Source organism: Saccoglossus kowalevskii, chromosome 9 (genome assembly GCF_978046115.1).
Source record: "Saccoglossus kowalevskii chromosome 9, keSacKowa6.1, whole genome shotgun sequence".
Taxonomy (NCBI): Eukaryota; Metazoa; Hemichordata; class Enteropneusta; family Harrimaniidae; genus Saccoglossus; species Saccoglossus kowalevskii.
In genome coordinates this window covers 32,471,270-32,496,015 of record NC_140649.1, presented here as the reverse complement: position 1 = coordinate 32,496,015, position 24,746 = coordinate 32,471,270, and the positions used below count along the sequence as shown (strand labels likewise).

The 24,746-nt window shown below is 35.2% G+C and overlaps 1 protein-coding gene across 1 annotated transcript; it reads right to left on the bottom strand.

The window, feature by feature from the left end:
• Positions 1-1,153: 1,153 nt before the first annotated feature.
• On the bottom strand, positions 1,154-23,521 carry LOC100366994 (uncharacterized). Its single transcript, XM_078005881.2, has 30 exons — positions 23,455-23,521; positions 22,969-23,142; positions 21,752-22,012; positions 21,425-21,547; positions 20,878-21,015; positions 19,075-19,191; positions 17,886-18,005; positions 17,003-17,131; positions 16,739-16,861; positions 16,006-16,134; positions 14,628-14,755; positions 14,037-14,080; positions 13,039-13,514; positions 12,562-12,681; positions 12,206-12,346; positions 11,234-11,377; positions 10,732-10,848; positions 10,495-10,617; positions 9,496-9,615; positions 9,092-9,235; positions 8,302-8,605; positions 7,228-7,328; positions 6,968-7,131; positions 6,600-6,686; positions 6,341-6,443; positions 5,771-5,846; positions 5,237-5,294; positions 5,063-5,133; positions 4,717-4,792; positions 1,154-1,445 (listed from the first exon to the last, which is right to left on the bottom strand). The coding sequence occupies exons 1-30, from the start codon at positions 23,519-23,521 to the stop codon at positions 1,272-1,274; spliced, it is 4,152 nt and encodes a 1,383-aa protein (XP_077862007.2). The 3' UTR covers positions 1,154-1,271.
• Between the last annotated feature and the right edge of the window lie 1,225 nt (positions 23,522-24,746).

Genomic DNA, 24,746 nt, shown 5'->3' with positions numbered 1-24,746 from the left:
CTTTCCGTAACAGTTGAGATGCGTTGATCTGTAGTGTGGCAATTGCACTTGGATAAGTTTGTTGTACATGCACTAGTTTTCAGTATCAATATCTCCCAATCCCCGCCATCAATCGGACGCATAAGAATTGTCATCTTCGGCGGCCATCTTGTATATATCGCGAGGCCACATACCTCGTCTATCATTCGCGCCCTCTAGTGACGTGAACATTACGTAGATATGCGTGAGCAACATATTTCAAAACTACAAATCTGTTGTAGTACATTAATTAGTCATTTTGCATATAGTACATCTTCCAAGGTAGAATAAGTGCCAGTGCGCATATTGCAGTGTCAACATTTGTATATAATCGTATTATTCAACAGATTTCTTTTTGACTTTTTCCGATTCACAGTCAACCCGTTTTTTTGAAAGTGTCAATGAATAAAGACGTATAGCAATTTAGAAGCATAAATCACAGTAAAAACTTCATTTTGTCATTGAAATATCACTGAAAATTATGTAAATGTCGGTAATACTTCTAGACATGAACAAAATATTTCAAGACACTATACCTTATTTTTTCAAAAATGACCTCAATTTTGAAATTGTGTGATATATTCTCTCCATAGAATACAATGGTTGCGAAATGCCCTCCAAAAACAGACAAATGTTAATCGTTTAATCTAATTGTTTACATTGATTTTCTCCGACAGTGACCCTAATTTTTATTTCATTTTTTACATCCTTGTAACATAAAATATCGTAAGTAAAAACAAAACAAAAATAAAACATGACACAATGTTTTAGTAATTATCTACAAATAAATTTGCTCTTTTTCTTGGTCTTACTCGTTGCAGTGGCTGGTAGATAGTCCCAGGTTGGTGCACGTTAGATGTTGCCCATGTCTATCTAATCATCCAGCATTAGATGAATCGCTAAACAACGGCACATATGACGAAATCAACGGCGAATTTGTGACGTGTGAACGCAAAGGTATTTTAAAACAGAACTAATCGAACAAATAGAATAACACAACAAATAACGGCCTATTTTTTACAGTGTGAACACAGCTTGCTATTCCAGTATTCTGCATTAGAAGATTAGATTGCTCCTTATGAATACCATGCATAATAAATTACAGGAATATTTAAATAAGGTCATTCCACATGCGTTATATATACACGTTTTTTTATGCCATGAATCAAACAAATGAGTTGGCAACTTTAATGAACACAAATAACTGTAAGATACATGTACGGATAAATACACACGTGAATACATTTATCTATCTAGTCTGAATGTGCAACTGGAGGCGGTCGACTTGCTCGCTTCCTGTATATTGTTTTATGCAGACACAATCTTATTACGTCGAAAAGAAAGTCGAACGATTCAAATATAGTTATCGTTGATATTCCGATGTACAGACCTAGAAGACCGCCGATGTCACTGGCCAGGTCTTCCTCCTAATAACCAGAATGCAAACAAGTATTGTAAATAAAAAAAAGAGGTTTCAGAAAGATTATGTAGTTGAATAAGGATTAATACGACGTGATTAGCTGAATCAAAACTAGAAATGGCGCATGTGATGCAGTCTGATCTGATTGTGTTTGTCAAGGGAAAGGCGTGCTTTCGTTAAACCACCACGGCAAATTACAGAGTTCCCTCAAACGTTCTATTCCGTTATATGATGGCGCTGTGTAAACGTCATTCACTGAGCGTTAGGCAAAAATGTCACCAGCAAGGATGAGTAATGATTTTTAAATTAAGATGATTTCTTGGCATAATAGTAATACTATACAGTTACTTTAATAAATATATATGGAGTGTACCTGTTATTACTCGATGGTGGCACTGGTTTTCACGGGCGACTAGATAAAATATTAATAATATCTATGTTGTAATTTGCATACACAATTCTGACTGTAGTATATATTTATTTTTTCTTCAACTTGAAAAGTATAATTACAGAAAGTTTTAAGTTATAAATTTGCGGCGTCAGAAGTATTGAACATCTTTGTCTCATTTTGGTGTTTTCATTCTCTTTCACGCTCGCGCACACATTTTTCATTTCTTTAGTTCACGCTATATAGGAGACATATTTAGCAAGCTATTTATATTGAAAAAGGAAGGACTTCTTTCCATATGCCTTGGCGCGTATAAAATAACTTTAGTACACTGCGCGTAGTGATTTAAAAGTAATAGCACCACGATGGCATGTAACCAATGGAAACTGGAGTTAATCATACATCTAGTAACGCTACGGAAGTGCGCCCTCACACAAGGACAGAAATTTCCCATATCGTGTCAGGTTCAGCGCGCCTAGCTTTCATCAATCAAATCAAGACGCGTCATTTTAAATTACGTCGTGAATTTGAGTTCACGTCATGGTAAAATTGTAATTACACCTAAACTGTATGATAAAACCTTTATGGACTAGATACAGTCCATAAAGAATAATGTTGCTATGGAGTTAATAAAAGGCACACTTTTCATATACAGTTATTTAAAGTGAAGTGTTCGGAAATTGAATATACTTTCTTCCTTTCAACTGTGCTGGTAGTTATGCTAATTAGTCCATGAGCCAAAGACGGAAACAATTGCTTATCGGTAACATCTCAGGGATGGGTGCTACTAAAGATTTTCTTGGAGCATTGTTGTGTACATTACGAATTTGTATGATTGGAAGCACAACATTTAGCTTCATCAACTCGTCCCTCAAAGTCCATACTTTGAATTGAAGGTTGTTTCAGATAATATGATGACACTAAACAAAACAGATGAATTCGAAAAAATGTGGAGAAAATTGGTAATTAGCATATATCGCTGCCAATGTACTACTGATCATACTATCAGTTCGCACTAATTGAATTATTAATTGCATGCTCAAAATTACTACTATATAATGTTTTTGAACGCTAGAAATCTTTCTGTTATGATTAGATAACTAATTCATTTGCAATTTTAATATGGTCTCCAAGTTGCACACAACTATTACAGTTCACTGTGATGATAGAGGTAAATAATATTGGGCCCACTTTTATTGAACCTTAATATTTTAAAATAACATGAGGGTGTAACCTATAACACATGGGACAGTATCTTTTCCGAACAGTTTTGCTTTAGTCATTGCATACGTACGGAGATAATTTATTGTTTTTTACCATATGATGTGCCCACTTCACACCCTGACTCGCATCCTAGGTAACAGTGTTTCATGGAATTGATATACTAGGGTGTTTTACCTGGTCATCTTATACTCTATGAGAGTTTGTCAATTAATTCTAGAAAGTGTTCCTCCAACCCACAGTATACCGTAATCCCTCACTGGCACCACAAGTTGCGTATTCATTTACAGGTAAATCCGTATAGCTCATCACAACACTCAGTGAAATTGACGTGTCAATATATCTATGCGATATTCTAATAAGGTGAAATTCGGTGGTCTCATTGAAATTATGCAAATTATAGTTATTTAATAACAAAAGCTATAGCTGCGTTTCAGAGCATACTATTCTTTAATATAGTATTTGAAATTGGCGTATGTTCAATAGTGCAGTAGTGCAGTGATGGCTTTCTTGGATTCCCTACACTTATGGAAAATGTTCAACACCCTCATAATACATAAGCATAACCCTCCAACCTTGATAGAAAATACACTCATGATATGATAGATAAGTTGATCACCTCATTTTGTATATTATATTATTTCAACAACTTGGTCACAATATAGTAACCCCAAAAATCGCAATGATAAATTATATATATGATAATATGATATAATATATTAAATTGAGTAGCCAAATTGAAATTATGCAAATGACTTAATTGTCTAATCATAATATGAGTTGTGTATGAAGCAATATGGTGTCATCAATTATTTAGGTAGTCCTAAACAATATTTGTGTGGAATTGTTGGCATATGCGCTATCATTAGATCTAAACTTTAAGTTGAGCCTATGAGTCTATGATTGGCTAGTGTTTATCATTAGCATGTAATTGTTTATTGTAACTTTTGAAGGTGCGGTTTATGCTAGAGACCTCCAAATGTATCATATCATATGCTTTTGCTTAGTGTTGTCAGTGACACGCGTAACGGGGACTTTGGCTCCCAACTCTGCCTACAGTAGAAATAAGACTGAATTTATTAGGTTGTGTGTAGTTGTTGTTATCTCAGAACTCAGCCCCAAAGTTTGACAATAGCGAATCAAATGATAAAATATTTTCGTCACAGTTCGAGTATTTTAGAACACGTTATTATGTAACATTCTAGTAGGAAATAACCAGAGCATGATTAGGAGCGTATTGGCGGCCATATTAGATGTATGTAAATTACCCATTTTTCTCACATTTTTGTTAAATTCACCTGGCTCATTTTATTTAATTATGCACAATTTTGTCAAATTATGCACACGAGTGTTGTCATTATTCTAGCGTTTAAATACTCTATAGCATTAATGTTGAGCATGCATATAATATGGAAATTACCAGAATAGGTAAGCCCAGTAGCGCATTGGCGACCATCTTGGATTTAAGCTAATTACCGATTTTCTCTAAAACGACCTTCAATCTGTGACCCCAGAAAAGAAAAGAAATACCCTACACAAATGAATTGACCAATGGGCGTTCTAGAATGTTCGTGGTGTTCGTAACTTAGTTATGGCGTGGTCTATGGTATAAAAGTTCACCAATTTACAACTAACGCCACACCACGTTAGCTATAATTAAAGTTCCTACCTGATAGGCCGGTACCTCCGATACACGTTGAACAGATAGACTTTCAAAATAAACAGCAATACTCGCAAGATTTTGTCTGTAATTGAAGATTTATTGAATTACCGCGTATCCAAGCAAAGGTGACGATCAAAAGGACCCCTTGTTGTGGAGTGAAAATAACGTAAAATAAGTAAGCGTTCGCTTGTGTAATTTCCGTTTGGAACGGGAGGAGGTGTTTTGACAACACATGTTGTGGATTCATCAGATAGTAATTAAAGCACAAAGTAATTAATTATCGTATTATACTTAATACGATGAAATTTGAATTGCATGTATTTGTATCACTGGAGTGCGTCGTTATACTTACGTAGCACTCTGGAGATTTGTTATACTTTTTGTTTTGGGGTTGATGGAATGAATATTTTTTAGTAGTTGGGCCTATGAAAGAAACAAAAAAAAATCATTCACAACACGTCGTGTGGCAACAAAGGTATAAATACGCATGCGTACATCTGCAAATAGACGAAATAGTCGTACATACCAGGTACATTTCAGACGGCCATGTTGAATGCGATATTGTTTTTGCGTAGGTAATTTCACTGTAATATCAAAACAAAGCAATAAATGCTCCTGTTAGTAATCGAACAGCTTTTCTTTTTATTTCTTTTCTTTTTTTTTAATTATATATTTCAATTTTCTGACTGTGAAAGACCAAAGGTCTAAACAAACTACATAGAGAATTCAAATAATAAGACTAGTCAACCAATCATTGAATGCCTTGCATACAGTAATTATTCCGATTGGTTATTGAAGTTTGGGCAAAACCAATAGAATTTAAACAGCAGAACGTTAATAAGGTGCTGACAACTACACTTCTGATAAACATGGATCTTACATGGATTAATATAGGGGTAAATGAAATTCAAATAGTGGCGAGAAAACGTATGCTTGAAGTTCATAAGACGTGGTTTTAGTTTCCAATGGCGCTCACGAAAGCTGAGAGTTTCATTAACATATTTGTTCTATGCATGACGGAAAGCATTACTCAAAACAAGTTGAATTTGCATGCACTTACTTGCACGATAGTTTGCATTCATCACATGGTAGTTGAGATGACTCGTGGAGGAAATGGATCAGTTGGCGACACATTTCTGTTGAGAAAATCACAACATATAAACAAGCGCGGGTCTTACTTTGCCAGGATTGGAGAAATGTAAACACTAGATGTGCTTTTTTTTTCTATCAATACAGTATAATATTTCATTATTACATATATATGTACCGCAGTTTACTTTGCAAACAAGCAAAGAAAAACAACAATAATAACAAAACTTAATCCAGTTTATTTGGTGTTTGTGTAGTTTTCCACGAGATAACTTCATACATACGTTGAAAATTCTTCATAATTAATATTATAGAACACCGGAAACAACAAAAATGGTTATATATAATATGAACGTTTGTGATAGCTATGACATGTCTGACGACCCATACTATCAATGGCGATATACAAAATAGTATGTTATTCAATGACAGATATGCAAATCACACGAGCCAAAAGCGCTCGTGAATTGTTTATATGCACATACTCAGATTCAATCAACGTGGTTTCCATTTCAAAGGGATTTGTAAACAGTTTACCTACCCTGAGTCTTATTCAACATAAGACAACGAGGCGATCCGGCGAATGTATCAAGACATCCACAGTAGATGTACATATATTTATGCAGACAATTTACTTGGCATTCCTGCAAAAAACCCCGCAATTTGATAATTCACAAGTTACACAAATGCACTTCAGCCGATCTGCGATTACTCTAACGTTAATAACGAAATGCCACATTGAATGTACGACCACCATTTGGTATCAGGTGTTTCACAACCCATTGTGATTGACCACTCACCTTTCTAGAATAAAGAAACCCTTCATCGTCAGGAACATTGGGTTTGCAGTCTTGGCCATATGGTGTTTGCAAACGGTGTGCTACGGACTAAAACGTGTTATAAAATGTATAGTAATTGTATTATATCGTGTCGGTTCATTGCAAGTATTACGTCGTAATCCCAATGTTCTAACTATTTTCAACAACCACTTGAAGCGAATGGGGCATCGCCCGCGCACGCGCGAGAATTGAGTCTCGAGCCACGATAACAACGCACGCTAAAAACGCAAAGGCTCATCGGTAGTTTGTTTGTAAACAACGAAACGCTATGGCAGACTGCCACATTTGCAGGTGACGACTCTCCCGCTTAAATATTTAACTGTACCCACTTTTTTAATGGCAAATGATGTCACCGAACCCGTCTTTGCCGTCATGCCCTCCTCTTCAGGTGATGGAACTTCCATGGGCTGGTGGATAACGATACGCACACCAGACTCTTGTCCATACATGCCCAGGTATTCTTCTTGTTCCGTGAACACTGTTAATAACAGTCCTGCGTAGAAATATTGCAAACATTTGATTCTGGATGTTAATAAACAATCTTCAATAATTGTAATAAGAACAATATACATTGACGAGTTGAACTCACCAGAACCGCCACCAGATCGAGTTGATTTTTTCTGCTCGTGTAGATCAGCGTTGAAAATAAAGCAGTTACCGTAATGTTCATTCGGTATTGTAACAAAGTCTCTGCAAGAATTAAAGGAAATTAAATATATCTAAACGTAGAATATGTGGGAAATGTTAACGACCTGGGTCAATTTGTATCTTTAGCTAGAAATATACGCTAAAATTGGATCTATATCGAGCCTTGCACATTTGTATGCTCCTACACATGTTAAAACAGACCTTGAAGGGAGAAAAATCGATTGTGTCGATAAACAAGCTTGAAAATCTTTGCTGTGACTTCATGGACAGTTTCTAGGAGTTAATTGTTTTCAAAATACAAGGTCTTTAACAAAAAATAACGTATACTTATTGTCGTAGGATTAACACAAAATTAACACAACTTTAAGGTGACAATGAGAGGAACTTGAATGTGTCCAGACATACTATTTCGTGGATTATTTACCAACGTGTTGTAGTTTGAGTTGGGGGCAATGTGACTAAAACGGAAATTAAAATTCAACACACTACTTTTTAAAACGCATTGCTTGAATAAAACTGACCAGACACATTCAATTTACCAGACTATTGAACAAACTAGGAAAAGTGAAAAACTAATTTCTTATCACCAGCATAAATGCGTAATTATTTTTTTTACAGAAAAAGTAATTTTTTACCTTTGATTGAGTAACGCGTCGTAGAATGCAGATACGGGCATGAAAAAATATACATTTGAAAAGCTTGAAGTCTGGCGATTCCAAAAATATATACTTTCCTGGATCTGTTTGTAGTCATTTAGTCATAATTAGAAGATGAAAACAAGTATGCAAATAATAGTCTCGCTACCTCAAATGTTTAGCACCAAAAGAGAAGAGCCAGCCAATGCCCAGTAAGCCAGTTTCATAATCATATTTCAAAATTAGATTACACTTTAACTTTAAAATCAGGTATACTATGTACATAAGTTTTAGTCGAAATAAAAACTACAATAAACATTAGTTTAGGTAAATAGTACTGTAGTTCTCTTAACTCGGAATATAATAAACCTATCGATTACCCCGGGTCACACGGTGCACCATTGAAAGTACATTGCAGAATGAAATCTTCAAATTGGTGCCCGTATTCGCGAATTTCTTCTGCTGTCAGTTTTAACACATTTCTAAGATCACTGTAGTCTGGAGTCGAGCTGAATGTTACGAAGTCCTTCCAATCTGCTGGATCTTCTCGCCCCACTCTATCGAAACCGGGATTTGTGTAGTAATATTCCTGGAACTCATCAAATAGCTGTTCAGAGTCTTCAGTAATATCCAAGTACTCATCCTGCCAACCTTCATGAAATGGACTAGCAATCTCTGCCGATTCTATAAAATGAGCATGTGAAATAACTGATGCTATTTTTATTTAATTAAACATCGCTATCATTTTGTCAAACGAGTCTCGTCTCCCATTACTAACAGAACGTATTCAAATACAATAATCTCTGACAATTTGAAGAAAACAAACATAATCAGTTTGTCAACGGCCCAAAAAAGAGAAAACAGCTGGTGAACAGATATTTTTAACAAACATGTATTGACAATTACTATTGTTTTACCTAAACATGTTAATTTAGAGGAAACAAATATCAACAACATTGTTTCCATTTTGTGTGTTCTAAATAAATATTAGATTGTTTTTTTGACAACAGAAAGCGATCGATATATATTATTATATGTATATTTTGAACTAAAATTTGAGAACTTATTTCTCAAAAAATATATTTAAAACGTTACAGACTTCGCCGTCAACAAAATCGCATCTCAGAAGTTGGTTCAGTCCTATTGTATATGTATTTAAAAGTTACCTACCAGTATGTACACATAATGGCCAATACTCATCTTCGCCTTGGTTACACTCTTGTTCATTGTTACAGTATCGAATACTTTCAATGCAATATCCACTGCGACATTTAAAAAAGCCACTGGGACATTCGCCATCACTGCCAACAACCACTAGAATCAAACCAGATATTTCACGGTTATTTGTAGTTTTCTTACAAAAAAACATCAGGCCAATGTGACAGAATCTATTAGAAGATATTTACAATTTTATCTAGGAAAATCGTTGTTGGCTGTATATTCGGGACGGGGAATTATGTATATTCATGAGCAAGAATGGCATATTATGGTTCAATACTTTTTTATATAATTGATTTCAATCAATTTGATCACAAGAATGTTATGGTCATAAACACGTGAGCATCGTCTCCTACCTTGTTTTCCAACACAGATCCCACAGCTTAATTGGCACCTTGATTTCATAAACAAAGAATTCTGGGAACATTCACCTTGTGCTGCCCAATAGGGACATGCCTCATAATTATCGACACAATCTAGAAAATATAAAATGTATGATGATAAAATGTATTATGATATGTATTGGCATTATCAGTCTGAACGCCGACCGCCATTTGTATATGCGTCATTCGAACGTTTAACACATGGTGGCGTTGTCCTTGGCAACCGTTAATGACGTTTATCGAATTATTATTTTGCAGAATTGCACCGTGTTGACAGTTTTATAAGTTCCCACCAGACATAAACACGAAGCAGTCACAAATTCTACAACATTATTTGTACCATTTTTTGTCTTTTGTTTTGTTATAATTATATTTCGTTGTGACAGAGTAAAAGAAAACACGTGTTTTCAACTAGGCCGCAATAATGTTGTTATTAACCACTTAGGTCATTATAATGTTTATGTAGTGGAGCAGCATTCTGATATTGTGTACCCTGTACGGGATGAATTGTATTTCGCGTAATAAAAGAAGAGGTGTTCAGTCGCCGCAGATCTATACAACATCGCCCAAAAATAGGACCACCGTGAAAAAAAAGATTTTCTAAACCATGAAAACGAAATATTTTCTTACGTGAGAATTCCTTAAGTCTGTTCAAATCATACTTCAGTGTTTCTCAATATATTTTTTGTTAAAAACTATTTAAGTTAAAAAAAATACAAATATCGTTTAAGAGGTAGCAGTTTAGTTAGTACATATTCCTATTTACATGTCTTTCGGCATTTCATTTTACTATCAGTTAAAAATATAGAAACGGTAATTTCCTGGAAAACACCTGCCATTATTTAAATATAAAAATGCAACCATCATCACACCAAAAAATCCAACACCAGAAAACATATGATAAGCACAGATACACAATGCAGTTTTTTTTTAACACACACTTTTCTGCATCTAGTTTAAAATTTTACTTACGGACATCGGTGCAGTTTGCTTCCTCGTCGCTTTTATCTATACAGTCAGTGTATCCATTGCACACCTTCCAATTGTCAATACATTGACCATTATTACACGAAAATTCCGCATTTTTACAGTGATCTGGAGAAAACAACACATCAGTGATATTGTCTGTAGAGACGATCATTCAACTTAACATGTAAATAAACTTCAATTTATATCGTTTTCGAGCAGACACAGAACAACAACGCTTACTATGGATACACTGTACTTCGTCACTTCCGTCACCACAGTCATCTACCCAATCACAGACCTTCTTTTTGATGATGCATTTTTTGTTATCACACGCATATTCCCATTCCTGGCATTTCCCTGAATACACCGATTGAAATATAAAAGCACGAACATGAGACGAAATAACGTAATGCAATAAATCAATTACTGTCAATAATTGGCGCAATAACTACAGAGTGGAAACCGATATTGTTTTAATTGACTAATCTCTAGGCACTCTAGTAGCTTGTTGAACTCCTTGTTTTTGTTACTTCTTGATTGGTGAATCGCTTGCCATATAACAGGTTAACAAATAAAGAACAAGGCTAATTGAAATTTAGAATTCGGAAACTACTATTAATAGTTATTTATGGCATTTCGTGAAGGTGTGTAATGGGTATCATTACGATATGAGAGTTATAATAACGAGATTTCCATGACAGAAGTGAGGTGGTAATAAATGCTGCACAAAATATTATCTCACGATATCGACAGCCGACTTCATCCATCTTGTCCTTGCAGTCTGTCTTGTAATCACACCTGTGGATATTAGGATGACAGATTCCCATGTCACATCGAAATCCTTGTTGACAAGCATCATCATTGATATCACGTCGCTGTGTATTCCCTGTAGTAAAAAAAACCCATACATTTACGTCACTGATAGTGTTTGCTGCGTGAAATCACACTGGTGAATATTAATATGGTCAACTGTAACAGTAGCCATATGCTCTTTTTCTGTGAGGTATTTAATTTTCCATTACAATTAACGTACATTTGCTAAAATGTGTCTAGTCAGCAAGTAGTTATGAATAGAACAGACTGACAATCAAACTGAAGGATAGAGAAAGAATAGTCAAGGCCTCAGCTTGGATTTATTTTTTACACAGTTTAGTGAGTTTTTTGTTAACAGTAGGGAACACGTGTTTTCTGACATTAATATTTATTATTATACATCTGTCACTGTAACGCTATAGGTTACAGCATGCCGTAATGCCGTAATTCTGCGGTATTTCACGAGGTATTATCATCCTACCATATAAAGAAATGCGAATTCCAAATATTGAATGATTACGCGCGTAAGCGTTCTCTAATAATAAACAAAAAACATGGCTGCCACCTGGGTTTGATCGGACTCCGCACAAAGAAGTTCGCTTATTCTGTTCCAAACTTTTTTAGATTTCGGCATTACCATGATGTATCCTTGGTAGGAAAAGATGTATAATAATAAGGTTAATACGAAGATACCTCAAAGTATGAACTCAGATAGTACGCTGTTGCATCCGACCTCCGCTGCGCGTCAGTCGATATTTCTGTTGTACTGTCTACAATGCATACTTTGAGGTGTTCTCGTAATAACTTCATATTATAGAAACAGTTCACAAGGTAACAGATACTATTTTACCCAGGCCAATTTAACATTACTGAAAACTAAATGTGAATATTCAAAACATACCGCACATTTCAGGATTTTCATCTTCCCTCTGTGCGTCAATGCAGTCGTCAATACCATCGCATACCTTGCTAGCATCTACACATATTCCATAGAATCCCCCTTTGCTGCACTTAAACTCTCCTTCGCTGCATATAAAGAGACCTACGCGAACAATAGACAGAAATGATTTACAGAGTCGTATTGCCCAGACTTCAGAACACAAAGAGCGTTTGCTTGTGATACTGTACCATACTAAATTAAACTCCGATCTTAAAAGACGCAACTAATGTGTAACATCGCTGATATGTTTTGAAGTCGCAATTCCACCTTGGTTAATATGTTTTTGAAAAAATGGATATATAACCATCCACACTTACTGTAGTCACAGCCGAACTCGTCACTAGCATCCGGGCAACTGATTTCGCCGTCACACACACCATAGGATTTGATACAGTTGATCTGATCGTTGCACAGAAAGTCACCATGTAAACACGGAACTGAAACATACAACGCCATCACACTCACTGAAATTAAATTGATTATCTCCTACCTTTTGTACTTTTTACTTATTACATTCTGTGTTAGATAATTTATGAAACCGCAGTACACAATCATCAACAAGTCTTGAAATATGAATACATGTTGTAGCGTATCAGACGATTAAATATATTAAAAAGTTACAGTCGTCGCACAGCTCGTTCTGATTTTGTGTAAGCAAACAATGTATTTCCCAAGCATTGGGTCGAAATCTAACACGACAGGGAACAAGAACTGCAGGGTTTTAAGCAGTTTCAAAAATAATTTGTCTGCCACTAATATAGTTCTTTGAATCGAGAATATATAACCAAACTTACCATAATATGGAAAGACCTGAGCTTCTTTCATTATCGCCACCAACGGTGAATATTTGCTTCGTGCCAATGCCGATGACCGCACTTTGTTCGTATTGCACACTGTAACTGCTGGAAAAAGCAATACTGACTCGGACAACTCTTCTACTTTGATGAGTATTGGATAATTAAAGAAACGCTTTATAACCAGCGACAGCTGTGCAGTTACGAGGATAATCGCGATGACAAGGAGCACTGTCCAGAATATTTGGGAACATGCTTGATTGGCACGGGCTATCTGAGGCAGTCCGTGCCAAGATGTTTGAGTGAAGAAATTGCGAGTAATATCCGAGCATGTCGGGGAGTCATCGGTGTTTTCTAGAGTACGTGCTTCTAAGTTAGGATCGTTATCATATCCGATTGGCAATACGCTGCCGTCATTCCCGAAACGTTCAATGGACCAGTCAATGGATGACACGACATCATGACCTGTCATCTCCCTGTTGGATAGATGACAAAACAGTAAATGAAATATTTAGTTTTGTCTTAAGATGCAATTGCCAAAATAAACTGTGAGTATGAATAACTGAGCCGTATGTTAACAACAGAGAAACGTGATCACAAATAATAGTACCTAGACGAGAATCATTGATACAAGTTCTTTGCGAAATTCCGAGAACACAAATCGAGTGTCAACAAACAAATTACATTTTAACCTCAATATAACACCGTTATAATGAACTTCCTGATATAATGAACACATAACGTGTCTCCCGCTCACAACAAACCCAATGTATTATGTGCTTCATTATAGTGAACATTTCACTATAACAAACTAATTGTATGTCCCCCAAAGAGTTTGTTATAACGAGGCTACAGTGTACTAACAATCTTATCACAACAATCAGTCAAATCAGAGAGAAAAAAGATACATGGACCTTAACACAACGCATTTGTAAAAACTATTGTTTAAATGAGACTATGGCGGAAAGAAAGATATTTTAATATTGCGCTGTACTCACCGCATACACAAATCATCACTATCCCCGCTTTTAACGGTAGTACACTGTAGAATAAATAAATAAATAAATAAATAAATAAATAAATAAATAAATAAATATGATGATGACAATGATGATGGAAAAATTTGATTTTAGGTCAACACTTGATTTTGTAAATATGTTATAATCGTCAAATTATCTTAATTTCAATTCTGGTTATGTATATGCCCAAAAACATATGGGACTTGCTGTCGTTTTGATATATAATTCGAATTTTGTATTGACGATTAATGAAATAATACGAAAGTTCCTGGACCATGATGTTATAAGCTCATTTTCATTTTGTACTGCACAATATTTCAGCACCAATTAGTTGTAACATCAGAGGATACATATCATTGCAATTGGATAGTGAATATGATGAAATTAGCATATCATGCATGACTAGCAACGTGGAATTGAGTTTAACAACATGCATTTTAAACAGTGTTTTTTTAATTTATTGTTATCTTTGGATCTTTTTTTTATATAAGTATGAACAGGAATATCAGAGTTGGCAACTTTGAGCATGTTCGGGAAAGAACGGTTAATTATACGAACATCGATTATTACCGTTCGGATTTTCTCGGGTTTCCACAGTGTACAAAGCCTCTGTCGGACAAACTGTCTTCTTTTGTACACGACAATTACAAAACAAACAAAAACAAAAATAAAAACCTCCCCCGCAATTATGGCTGATCCTGAAAAAAATAAACAAAACTGTTAAAAGTTCCAAGACGACATTAGCCTGATTACGTATGACAACAACATCAACAGATATTGTGTAGTCCTAACTCCTATGTGATTTAGTTTCACCTATTGTATTATCAATAATCTATGCACAAAAATGTATCCCGGATGTCGACCAATTTATGATTATGATTACTGTTCGAAATGAATATCCAACTTATTGGGAGTGCATTTTAGTTATAGCTGTATTTTCGCAATTTGTGCAAAATATGATATATAATTAAATACATTATGTATTAATACACATGTTATTTACCATATGTATAACTGTGGATTTATAATAACCACTATCATAAACAAAATACAAATACAGAATACAAACGATCGGTATTATTGTTTGGTCTAGTGATATATATATATAAGCCGTATTTAAAGTAAAATGTATTACTTATGTGCAATATTGCCTAAATATTACATGAAAATTATTACAAGCGTGGAATAAATATTAATGAAGGAAATTGTATGTTGTGTCAGAATTCCCACAACAGTTTATTGTTTTTAATTGGTTTCGTTCGCATATAGATATGTTCGCGCAATCATTTTGTCGATGAGAGAGAGAGAATAATCCCCTATTATTTCCCTAAATATTACCACGGTATTCGTTCGTATTATTGAATCAATATTGTTCAATTGTGATTCAGTGCTTTCTTGAATTTCACATATTGTTATTGTGTTTACTCAATTATTTGTCTTTATTACATGTTCAACTTTTCTCTTATTAACCAATCATGGTTCATAGCAAATGAACCAATCAGCACCAAGCCAGCTAAAATTGTTTGCGGTTGCTGATCTTACCAAGGCTATAAAAGGCCTGAATACTAGTTTTAGCGCGCGAGTACTTGTAGTGACGAGTTAATAAAAGAAGTTATTTGATATCGTTTATTTGTTTACTATTTCCTTGATTAACAGTCCCTTGTCCCACGCACCATAAAGTTTACGCTCGTTATGGTTGAGATAAGTGTGAAACGCCTATTTCCAGGTTCTCCTTACACATTTAAACATGGTAATATATGCCATACATTTCAGCCATTATGTGTTATATTCGCTTGACTTGACCAAAACAATAACATTTCCAACGATCATCTCTTAAGCCACTTATTCGTGTTCGATATCCATTGGAACATCATGAAACACAATTAAGTTATTATTATTATTCATTGTATGTTTAGAAAATCTACTGACTTAACAAAAAATAATTTACCGATATTCCATGCACAGTTTGTCCAAAACCAAAGACCTTGACAATTGCAAATATAAGCTGTACAGTCCGTATCATCAGGAATACATGTTCCACCATTTAAACAGGGCGCAAAGTCACATAGAGAGGTATCTGTCGATCAAAATGAGAATATAGATAAACCATATTGTACCACATATTCCATCAAACGAAAATATTTAAAAAAATTTTCGGGTACGGAATAAAACACACAATATGAATACATGGATATGGTGTTGTGAACGTTTGGTCAAGCTCTATGTGTTTTTTGCGGATTCTTCTAGACTATACATTGTCCAATAGTATATATCAGCCTATCACAATTGGTTTTCAATTAGCGATATGTAACATGTGTCTTTCCTGCTAATTTAGAGGATATTTATATGGTATTGGTTATGTATGTTCGCTTTCGTATTACGAATATACATCGTCTTGATTCGAGTTGCTGTTCCGCCTTGTCGTTGCTGTCCCCTGTCTTTACAAGAACCAGTACCTCACATATAAGTAAGAACTTGAGATCGTTATTCTACACACTATTATATGTTCATTGCCAAAGCAATGCTGGCACGAATATGTAACCAGTTATATGGAATATATGAAAAGAAACATTAGAACCTGATCTGTTTTTGTATTTGTAATCGAAGTGTTTTTAAGATTGCCTAAGCTATTATGGTATGTGTATTAGTATATATACACATCAAGATGATCGTAAACTTACAATTGCCGCAGTGTTCTCCAGCATAACATTGCCCACACTGACATGTGTAATCAACACAGGAGTCGTTCATTGCAACACACTTCCCATCGTTAAGACATGGGTTTGGGCTGCAAGGGTTAACCTCTGTAAAAAAATATAATTGTGTAATTATATATGTCTATATCAAATGTCACAAAGTTTATATTTTATGAAACATTACTTTAAATTATGTATTTATAGTATTATGTAGAAGTTTGACCTGAAAGATCGAATAAAAAGACCTACCTTGGTGGCACACATCTCCTGTAATACACTCTGGACATTCACACGTGTATTCTGAACATGAGTTATTGGTTGGATGACACGTTCCGTTATTGCGACAAGGATTGTCTAATTGGCATACGTCTTCAATGTCTGATAAAACAAAAGGAAAAAAACGATCAAAGTCGGCTTTATTCGTTTTAAAGACTAACAACTATGCAATTAAATAAAAAAAATATGTGTTATAATTGAAATGTATACTTTAATGTTTGTATATATTTATTTGTATGTGAATGTTTTAAATACTAGTGGCAGCAGCTGTCCACGACTTTTATAGCTTTATACGTCATAATCAATGTTGCACCTAATATATTATACGTGTTTATCTGTTTATGTGTTAAAACAGGTTGAACGTAATTTATAACTGAATCTCATTCATTGTACGTGATTTCAGTGTTATGTGTTATATCTTTCACTCACATATTATTCTGCAAACAGTATTAGTAGCAATTGCTTTAAACTACCATCGACAAGATATTTCTTATTTGTAATTTGTTATATTGTATATAATGGTCTTGTTGTAAGCTCGTGAATAAAAAACACACACACTATACTACAATTTAGATTATAATGTGTTTGATATTCGATCTTCCATGAAATCGTCATTATATTTAAGCATTGGTATGGTCACTGCAAGACTATGTAGTACATAAGTAGAACCGACTTAGTCTGACAAACTAATTGTTCTGAATCAGAATTTGTTTGATGTGGCAAGCTTAGTTGGATTTGTGTTTATTTGTGTTTGTTAGTTGGTTTTTCATTCATGTCAAATGATTTCATCACATGTTTCAAACCTAAACATTGTGGTTGAATTTTGTTGTCAGTATTGTACAGGAAGTAAACTTACAAGTTTCACAGTTTCTGCCATTGTAACATTCGGGACATATGCATGTATACTGGAAACAGGAGCGTCCTTGTTGTGCGCATATTCCACCATTGCACGGATTTGGGTCACATGGTTTCAACACTACAATTGAAACAATATTATTTCTCATAACACGACCATGGTGCATATCATTGACAGTTGTGACGTTTAGCGTGACATATCACTGCTAATACAATAAACGTACGTCACGATGTTCACATTACGTCATCATTTTATGAGTGTTCGGACAATAGGCGGAAAAAACGTGCGACGTTACCGTATTTATCGCTGCGATATAAAACGCTTCAGAACTGGATAACAACTCACATGGTGCAATAAAAGTGAATCATTAATAATAATGGCGACTGACAATTTTATTTTGATAAACAATATTGCTGCCGATTTAAAAAAAAACAAACGTCGACGACCTTACTTGCCAATGCATAATTATTATAAGTAAGAATATGATTCATTTTTGTCGTTCCGTAATACTACGATTTCTCTGTCTTTTTGACACTCGCAGTTGTTCATGTGGTAAAAGATTAGCATCTGCTATCTCTTAATCGTAAAACTGGTTGATACTCGTATCGCAATCGACTGTATTATCTACCCCATCAGGGGAGTGGATAAGACTAGCCCTTGATTTCACTCGATTAACAAGTGACATCAGGTGAAACTCTTATAATGTTACACGAAATGTCATGTACTGAAATATAATGTATATACAAGTTATTGAGTAGATTTGTCTGTTCTATTATATAAACAGGACTTCAGACAGACAGCTTGCATTGTTATCATTAATATTATTCATAAAGTAATAAACTTGATCATTTTGTCTGTGTATCATCGGTATCAGTTAGAACTATCTATTTAGGGCGCAGTTCGGAAGCAGTCCAATGTGAACACAGTGTAACTTGTCAATATTTAATGAAAGCCATGATTAAACCTTGACTACTTATGGCATTATATACCAATAGACTACTGTTATTGCTATATGTCACAACCTGCGATTTAAAATATACAATCAACTTAATTAAATTCTTTAATTTAATTGTCATACAATGCGCGTTCGCATTTAGTGTAAATAACAATGTACTTACACGGATTCCATACACACATCGAACACGACACAGTGAGACGATTGTGGCGGGTTTAATGTGCCTCAACTTACATTGCTCACAGTAGCGGCCAGTATAACAGTCCGGACAGATGCACGTCTCACTGCAAAACAGGTCATCTCTCTCGCACGTACCAGGCCAGCAAGGGTTAGGATTGCAGGGATCATAACCTGTTCGAATGTTAAAATATGAGCCATTTAAATCTGTTTAGCGTTTCAACCAAACCTTACAAACTAATGCTAATATGAACAGAATATAATCTACAAATCACCCTACCAGTCTTCATATCATATTTGGTCAAGACAAACACATATTCAGCAGTTTCGTCAACTTCAAACATTTTAACGAAAAAGTTATCTATTCAAAGGGAATTATCATTAACGACTACATTTGCCTATTATATATCATGTTACCAGTTGAAAACAGCACCAATCTCTTATGCTTTATTGTAAAGTCTTTCTCTGGCGACCATATTTTTATATTACTTAAATTTGTCAAATGAAAGTCATTAGAACCGTTGATATTCTTTCCATATTTTTGAGAGATTTGAGTGATGAGCGAATACAAAATAACTCTACAGGTGTCGATTACAGCAATATCTCTTCCATTTATTTACCGGTATGTCATGTTGACGTCATAGAAGCTCTTCCTTGCTAGAGGGCGCGACTTGTCGTGTTTTGTCACGCATGTTAATAGGTTGGTTATTATATGAGTATTGACGACTGTTTTGTGTCTTTGACTGGGTATGTACCTCCAAGGAATATGAATTAATATTCTAATTGGCGCGGTGTTATTTTTATTTCACTTCACATTAAGTTGATTGCATGTTTAAACCTATAGAGTGTGTGTATGTACTGTGTAATAAGTTAATGATCAATTAGTTGATTACTGCATGACAGTCATGCACAGAAACACATGTACGATCTGATCGTTTGTCATGCTTGAAACGTTAGCCACAGGTAGTGAGTGACCTTGTTTACAGGCACTTAGAGTGTAAAAAATGTCGTATCTTCGAAAGTTCTGCGCAATTATCAAAAATGTGATTAACGGGACAACCATATACCGGCAAATTAATCGGTTATATAAGCGAATATAACATTTACACTTGGTACATTACTTATCCTACTTTTGTTTTACAGTTGATAAGGAATATCAAACTTCCATAGTTCGTATTGTAGTATTGGTTCGTTGCTTGTGAATATTTCATACTATATTGGCTCACCGTTTACCTGCAGAAAAACATCTGGCGCGTTTCAAAGTACGCTTTATTATTCTAGATTGTCATACGCCAAACAGGTATTTAACACTTATTCAACAAGTATTGTTCAAATAAACACGCCACTTACATCGTTTGATCATTTCAAATCAAACAGCGGAAGAACCGAAACGCAGATAAAAACTTTTTAAATCGCTTAAAATGTTCCACCTGGATTATAACCAAAATTTCAGGAGCGTGAAGCCAGCAGCACTGTCTAAACAATGAAATGAGACGAACACATAATGCTAAGGTACGAGTGATCACGGACATGTATCTACATCTTTATCTTAGCATGTGTGTGTGCAATTGATGTAGTTGAAGTAGGAACGAAAGGAAACACGAAATATGTTCTCGTTTGAGGTTATTTCACTTCATCCACGCGCAGCAGTTTCAACACAAGCTCTATTGAGCTTCCTATCTCATCGTTTTCAAATAAATAATTATATTATTTTACAGAAAGTTGAGTACACACTTTAATATCAAAGGCCTAAATAATCTGCGACATGTTAAACTCAACATATGGAATGGTCAAATAATCATGAATGAAAGTGTAGCAAAAACATTGCAATCACGCTATATAAAATTATGCAATACTCACGTCTGTCACAATCTTCTCCTACAAAGCAACCATTCACTGGATCTTCACAGAAACACTCGTAAAGAAAACAGGATTCGGACGCTGCAGTACACGTAGCCGTTGCATTCTTACATGGGTTAGAAAAACATGGATCACGATCTTAATGAAGAAAATAACAGAACATCAATTACTTCAGAAACTCAGTCACTTTAAAGGTCCCTCTTTCCCCAAGATAATGTGTTCTTACAACTGACGGAATTTTCGAATATCAATTCATCAATAATGACAGGTGTATGTATGACAAAATACAAGTACCAATTTTCCTATCACGCGGAAGCAGGGCTTGTAGTACCCGAGTTGTATCATATACTGAAACAACATACATCGGTAGCTGTTAAAACGTGAGACATAAACAAAAACAACTCAGGCTTAGATTGTCATTTGTTTTTTGTAACTACTGAGAAATCACTACTATTTGTAACGGCATTATGCGTATCTTATGAACAATATTGGTGAACAATATCGGTTTTCAAGGCACTAAAGAGTTTTAAAAGAACAATTTAGGTACCAAGTTCACAGTGCGGTCCCTCATAGCATGGTTGACATTGACATGTGAAAGCATTGATCTGTCCAACCACAGTAAAACAAGTTCCACCATTTAAGCAGGGGTTCTCAGCACACGGGTCAGCGTCTATAGTTAACGAATGTTACACGTTAAGTATGGTATGGTATGTCACAATAATGTAAATATGCACCGTTATATCAACAGTGTGATTTAAATAACAGTCATTTAAATATCGAACAGTTTTATAAGGCGGAAACTAATATATATATATATATATAATAATATATTTTTTACGGAAAAAAATACACTAATAAAAAAAAACTAATGTACCTGTCTTTTGCAATACAGCAGCAATGCGCGGTGGGTTCGTTGGTACATGTATAGTAATATTGTATTCTGTATTTGGTACTAAGTTTTCATAAACAAATTCTGTGATGTTTGCTTGAATAGTCAAAGGAAATTCCATGCTGCCATCAAGAGGCTCAATATCTAAGGTGATGTTATACAATGGATCAATCAGTTCTTGTGGCGATATCCAAGCTATTGCGATGACTGTTGGCGTTACCATGGTTACCGTAATTCGATCTAAGCCTACATATTGAAATAAAAGTTAGATGAACGATATAAATAAAATATATTTGACCAAAAATTGAACATATTTTCATTTTCATCATTGTATCGTACAGTGAACCATCGGCTTAGTTTAGTAGTCAAATCTAAGATACCATTACTAATTAAGAAGACTTTTATCATAAATAGTAAACTAATCCACATCCCTAGCACAACTCTAAATGATTTAACACACAAATTTGATTAAAATAATTATTACTGTGACATTGAATTTTCATAAAAAATTGTAAACATTTGCAGGCAGTACTGGATCGCACCGACCTTCGCTACGAGTCGATCGATAAAATCGCCGTTACGTACTGCATTCGTGAATACTTTGCGATGTACTCGTGATAACTCATAGTAACAAGTAACATCTAATCCAGGTTAATGAAGCATACATGTATATATTATACAGCTTGTAGACGATTTTCGTAAAAAAAATACATTGCAACTAGTATTGAAGCTACTTGATTTAGCAAATTCGACATATTCTATGGACATATCTGTCACACAATTACTAACGAGAAAGATTATTCGACCTTATTCGAAAATGGTCGCCAAGATCTCGTTGTGAGCGAGAGAGCCGCGAGAACCTGTCTCTCCATTGTTTACCCCCATTGCGTCCACTCTTCCAAATACTAGTGTTTCCATGGCCAGGAAAACAATAAATGCGATGACGTTAGCAAATTAAAAACTATATACGAGACGAAACCAAGTCTTGTGGGTCTCTCGCTCTCAGTGAGATCTCAGCGGCTATTTGCGAAAAAAAGAATATTACACTATGTAGTATATGGGGCAATTATGATAGTATGCAAGGTGTGCTTCTTCGTACAGAACACCTGGTGACGTCAGCGACTCATGATGTCCCCTCTTTATTAGGCGAAACTATCTTGTTTTAGAGATCTAGACATGTGCTGCTAGTATTATTGACTTACGTTTTCTATAATCGTTGCACATTGCACAATGACAATGTGATTGTGTTGAGCCGCACCACCCATACGGAGAACAGCATGGAGTATTGCTGTATGGATCACATTCACTGGTGGTGTTCAACTCAGTGATTTGGAACTCAGGACCACATCTAAGATCGTCTCTCCATCGTGCTACCACTGCAAAAGTATTACCCACGTTAACATACATGTATTTAATGATCTATTGTTGAAACAAAATTGAAAGCAGGCCATAATGTTTAAAATAGTTGAACGAATTTTGTTGTTTTATATGGTAATCTAACCCCTGCCACAAACAAATATACAAAACTGTTAAAAGTTGTTTCTGGGAACCGCCGCGGCTGTTGTGTTATGTGACATCTTGCATTGGCATTTTCTTTAACTTTATATGAAATAGGATTTTGCAAAAGTCAGAAGGACCATTGTAAGCGTGAGAATAAACGCACAGGAAAACATGCAATAACATCTTACCTGGCATATCACCGTACACGGAATATATAACGGAGATCACCACAACATAGCGTATACCATATGTCATTATTACAAAAACACCGTGACAGCATAAGCGCGAAACTGCTACAACCGTAGACACTCTCTGTAACGTTACCTGTTATGTCAGCATTCGGGAAAATCATCAAATCGAAGTATAGATTTGTGAAATATACACTATACACCGATCGCGACTCACATTATATACATTCATTAGACATATTATTATATTACTGCGTCTAACCTGTACAATACAATTGTCAACACAGCAAGAGTTAACCTTTCACCCGAGTCATGACATCATTCATCAGCGAATGGCAATGTCTCGTGATCCATAACATTAATATGTAGTCGTCTGTCCCAGGAGATTCAATTAAAGCGGGGGAGTCGTCACCTGCGCATGCGTCAGATGGGTATAGCGTGTCATTGTTTACAAACAAGCGACTACCCAAAAGCCTTTGCGTTTTTAGCGTGTGTTGTTATCGTCGCTTGGGACTCAATTCCCGCGCGTGCGCAGGTGACGACCCTCCGCTTTAACAACATCAGCTATCAAAAAAAAAACAATGATTCAATTATAGTTGCTTAGTGGTATAATTATAATGAGATAGTTATGAATTATTACAAAATACGAAGTGACAGGTTACTATTTTGTCGCTAAATAACTAAATAACTTTTTAGTTAGTTAATTTATTGCTATTCTGGGCATTCTTGTCGTCACATGTATCCAACATGATGGTGCATTGTATGTCATGTGACCTAATCAGTCTATTTATGTGTTTATATTTATACTTTTAATGGTACCATTCTATATGCGTATTCGTTCAAGGGCAGCAACTATCGAGCCAGAGATTTTAATTACACATATTATTGAAATAATGAATAAACATAAATATATAAATAAATATTTAGAGCCGCGAATTTACGCTAATTCTTGTAATTTTTAGCCCATCCAACAGGGAAGTATAAATAACAATAGATCGTACGCACCATTAATTACAGCCAATGTAATTATCATGTATAGTTTAGTGAACACAGTCAATGCGGTGTGAATCGTGATCGCGCTCTGCCTATTGTGGAACCTTCGCAAACTCGGCGAGCGTTTTCACAACACCCTATGGTATACACAGCTCGTCCCAATTTTGTTCTAACAGCGCAACCCCTAAGTTGTACGCGAATTTTATTTATAGCAGTCGTAAAGGAGGTCGAACACTAATTAAATTGTCCTTCATCGTTCAGCAGAACAAGATTACATGGTTATTTTTTCCACAGACATA

What these genes read in the sequence shown, in the direction of transcription:
- LOC100366994 (XM_078005881.2), bottom strand. Translation starts at nt 23,521, where the DNA reads ATGACATATGGTATACGCTATGTTGTGGTGATCTCCGTTATATATTCC. An exon ending in TGCTGTATTGCAAAAGACAG is followed by an intron (nt 21,548 to 21,751) that starts GTACATTAGTTT and finishes CGTTAACTATAG; the next exon opens with ACGCTGACCCGTGTGCTGAG. An exon ending in TATGTTGAATAAGACTCAGG is followed by an intron (nt 5,847 to 6,340) that starts GTAGGTAAACTG and finishes TTTTCTCAACAG; the next exon opens with AAATGTGTCGCCAACTGATC.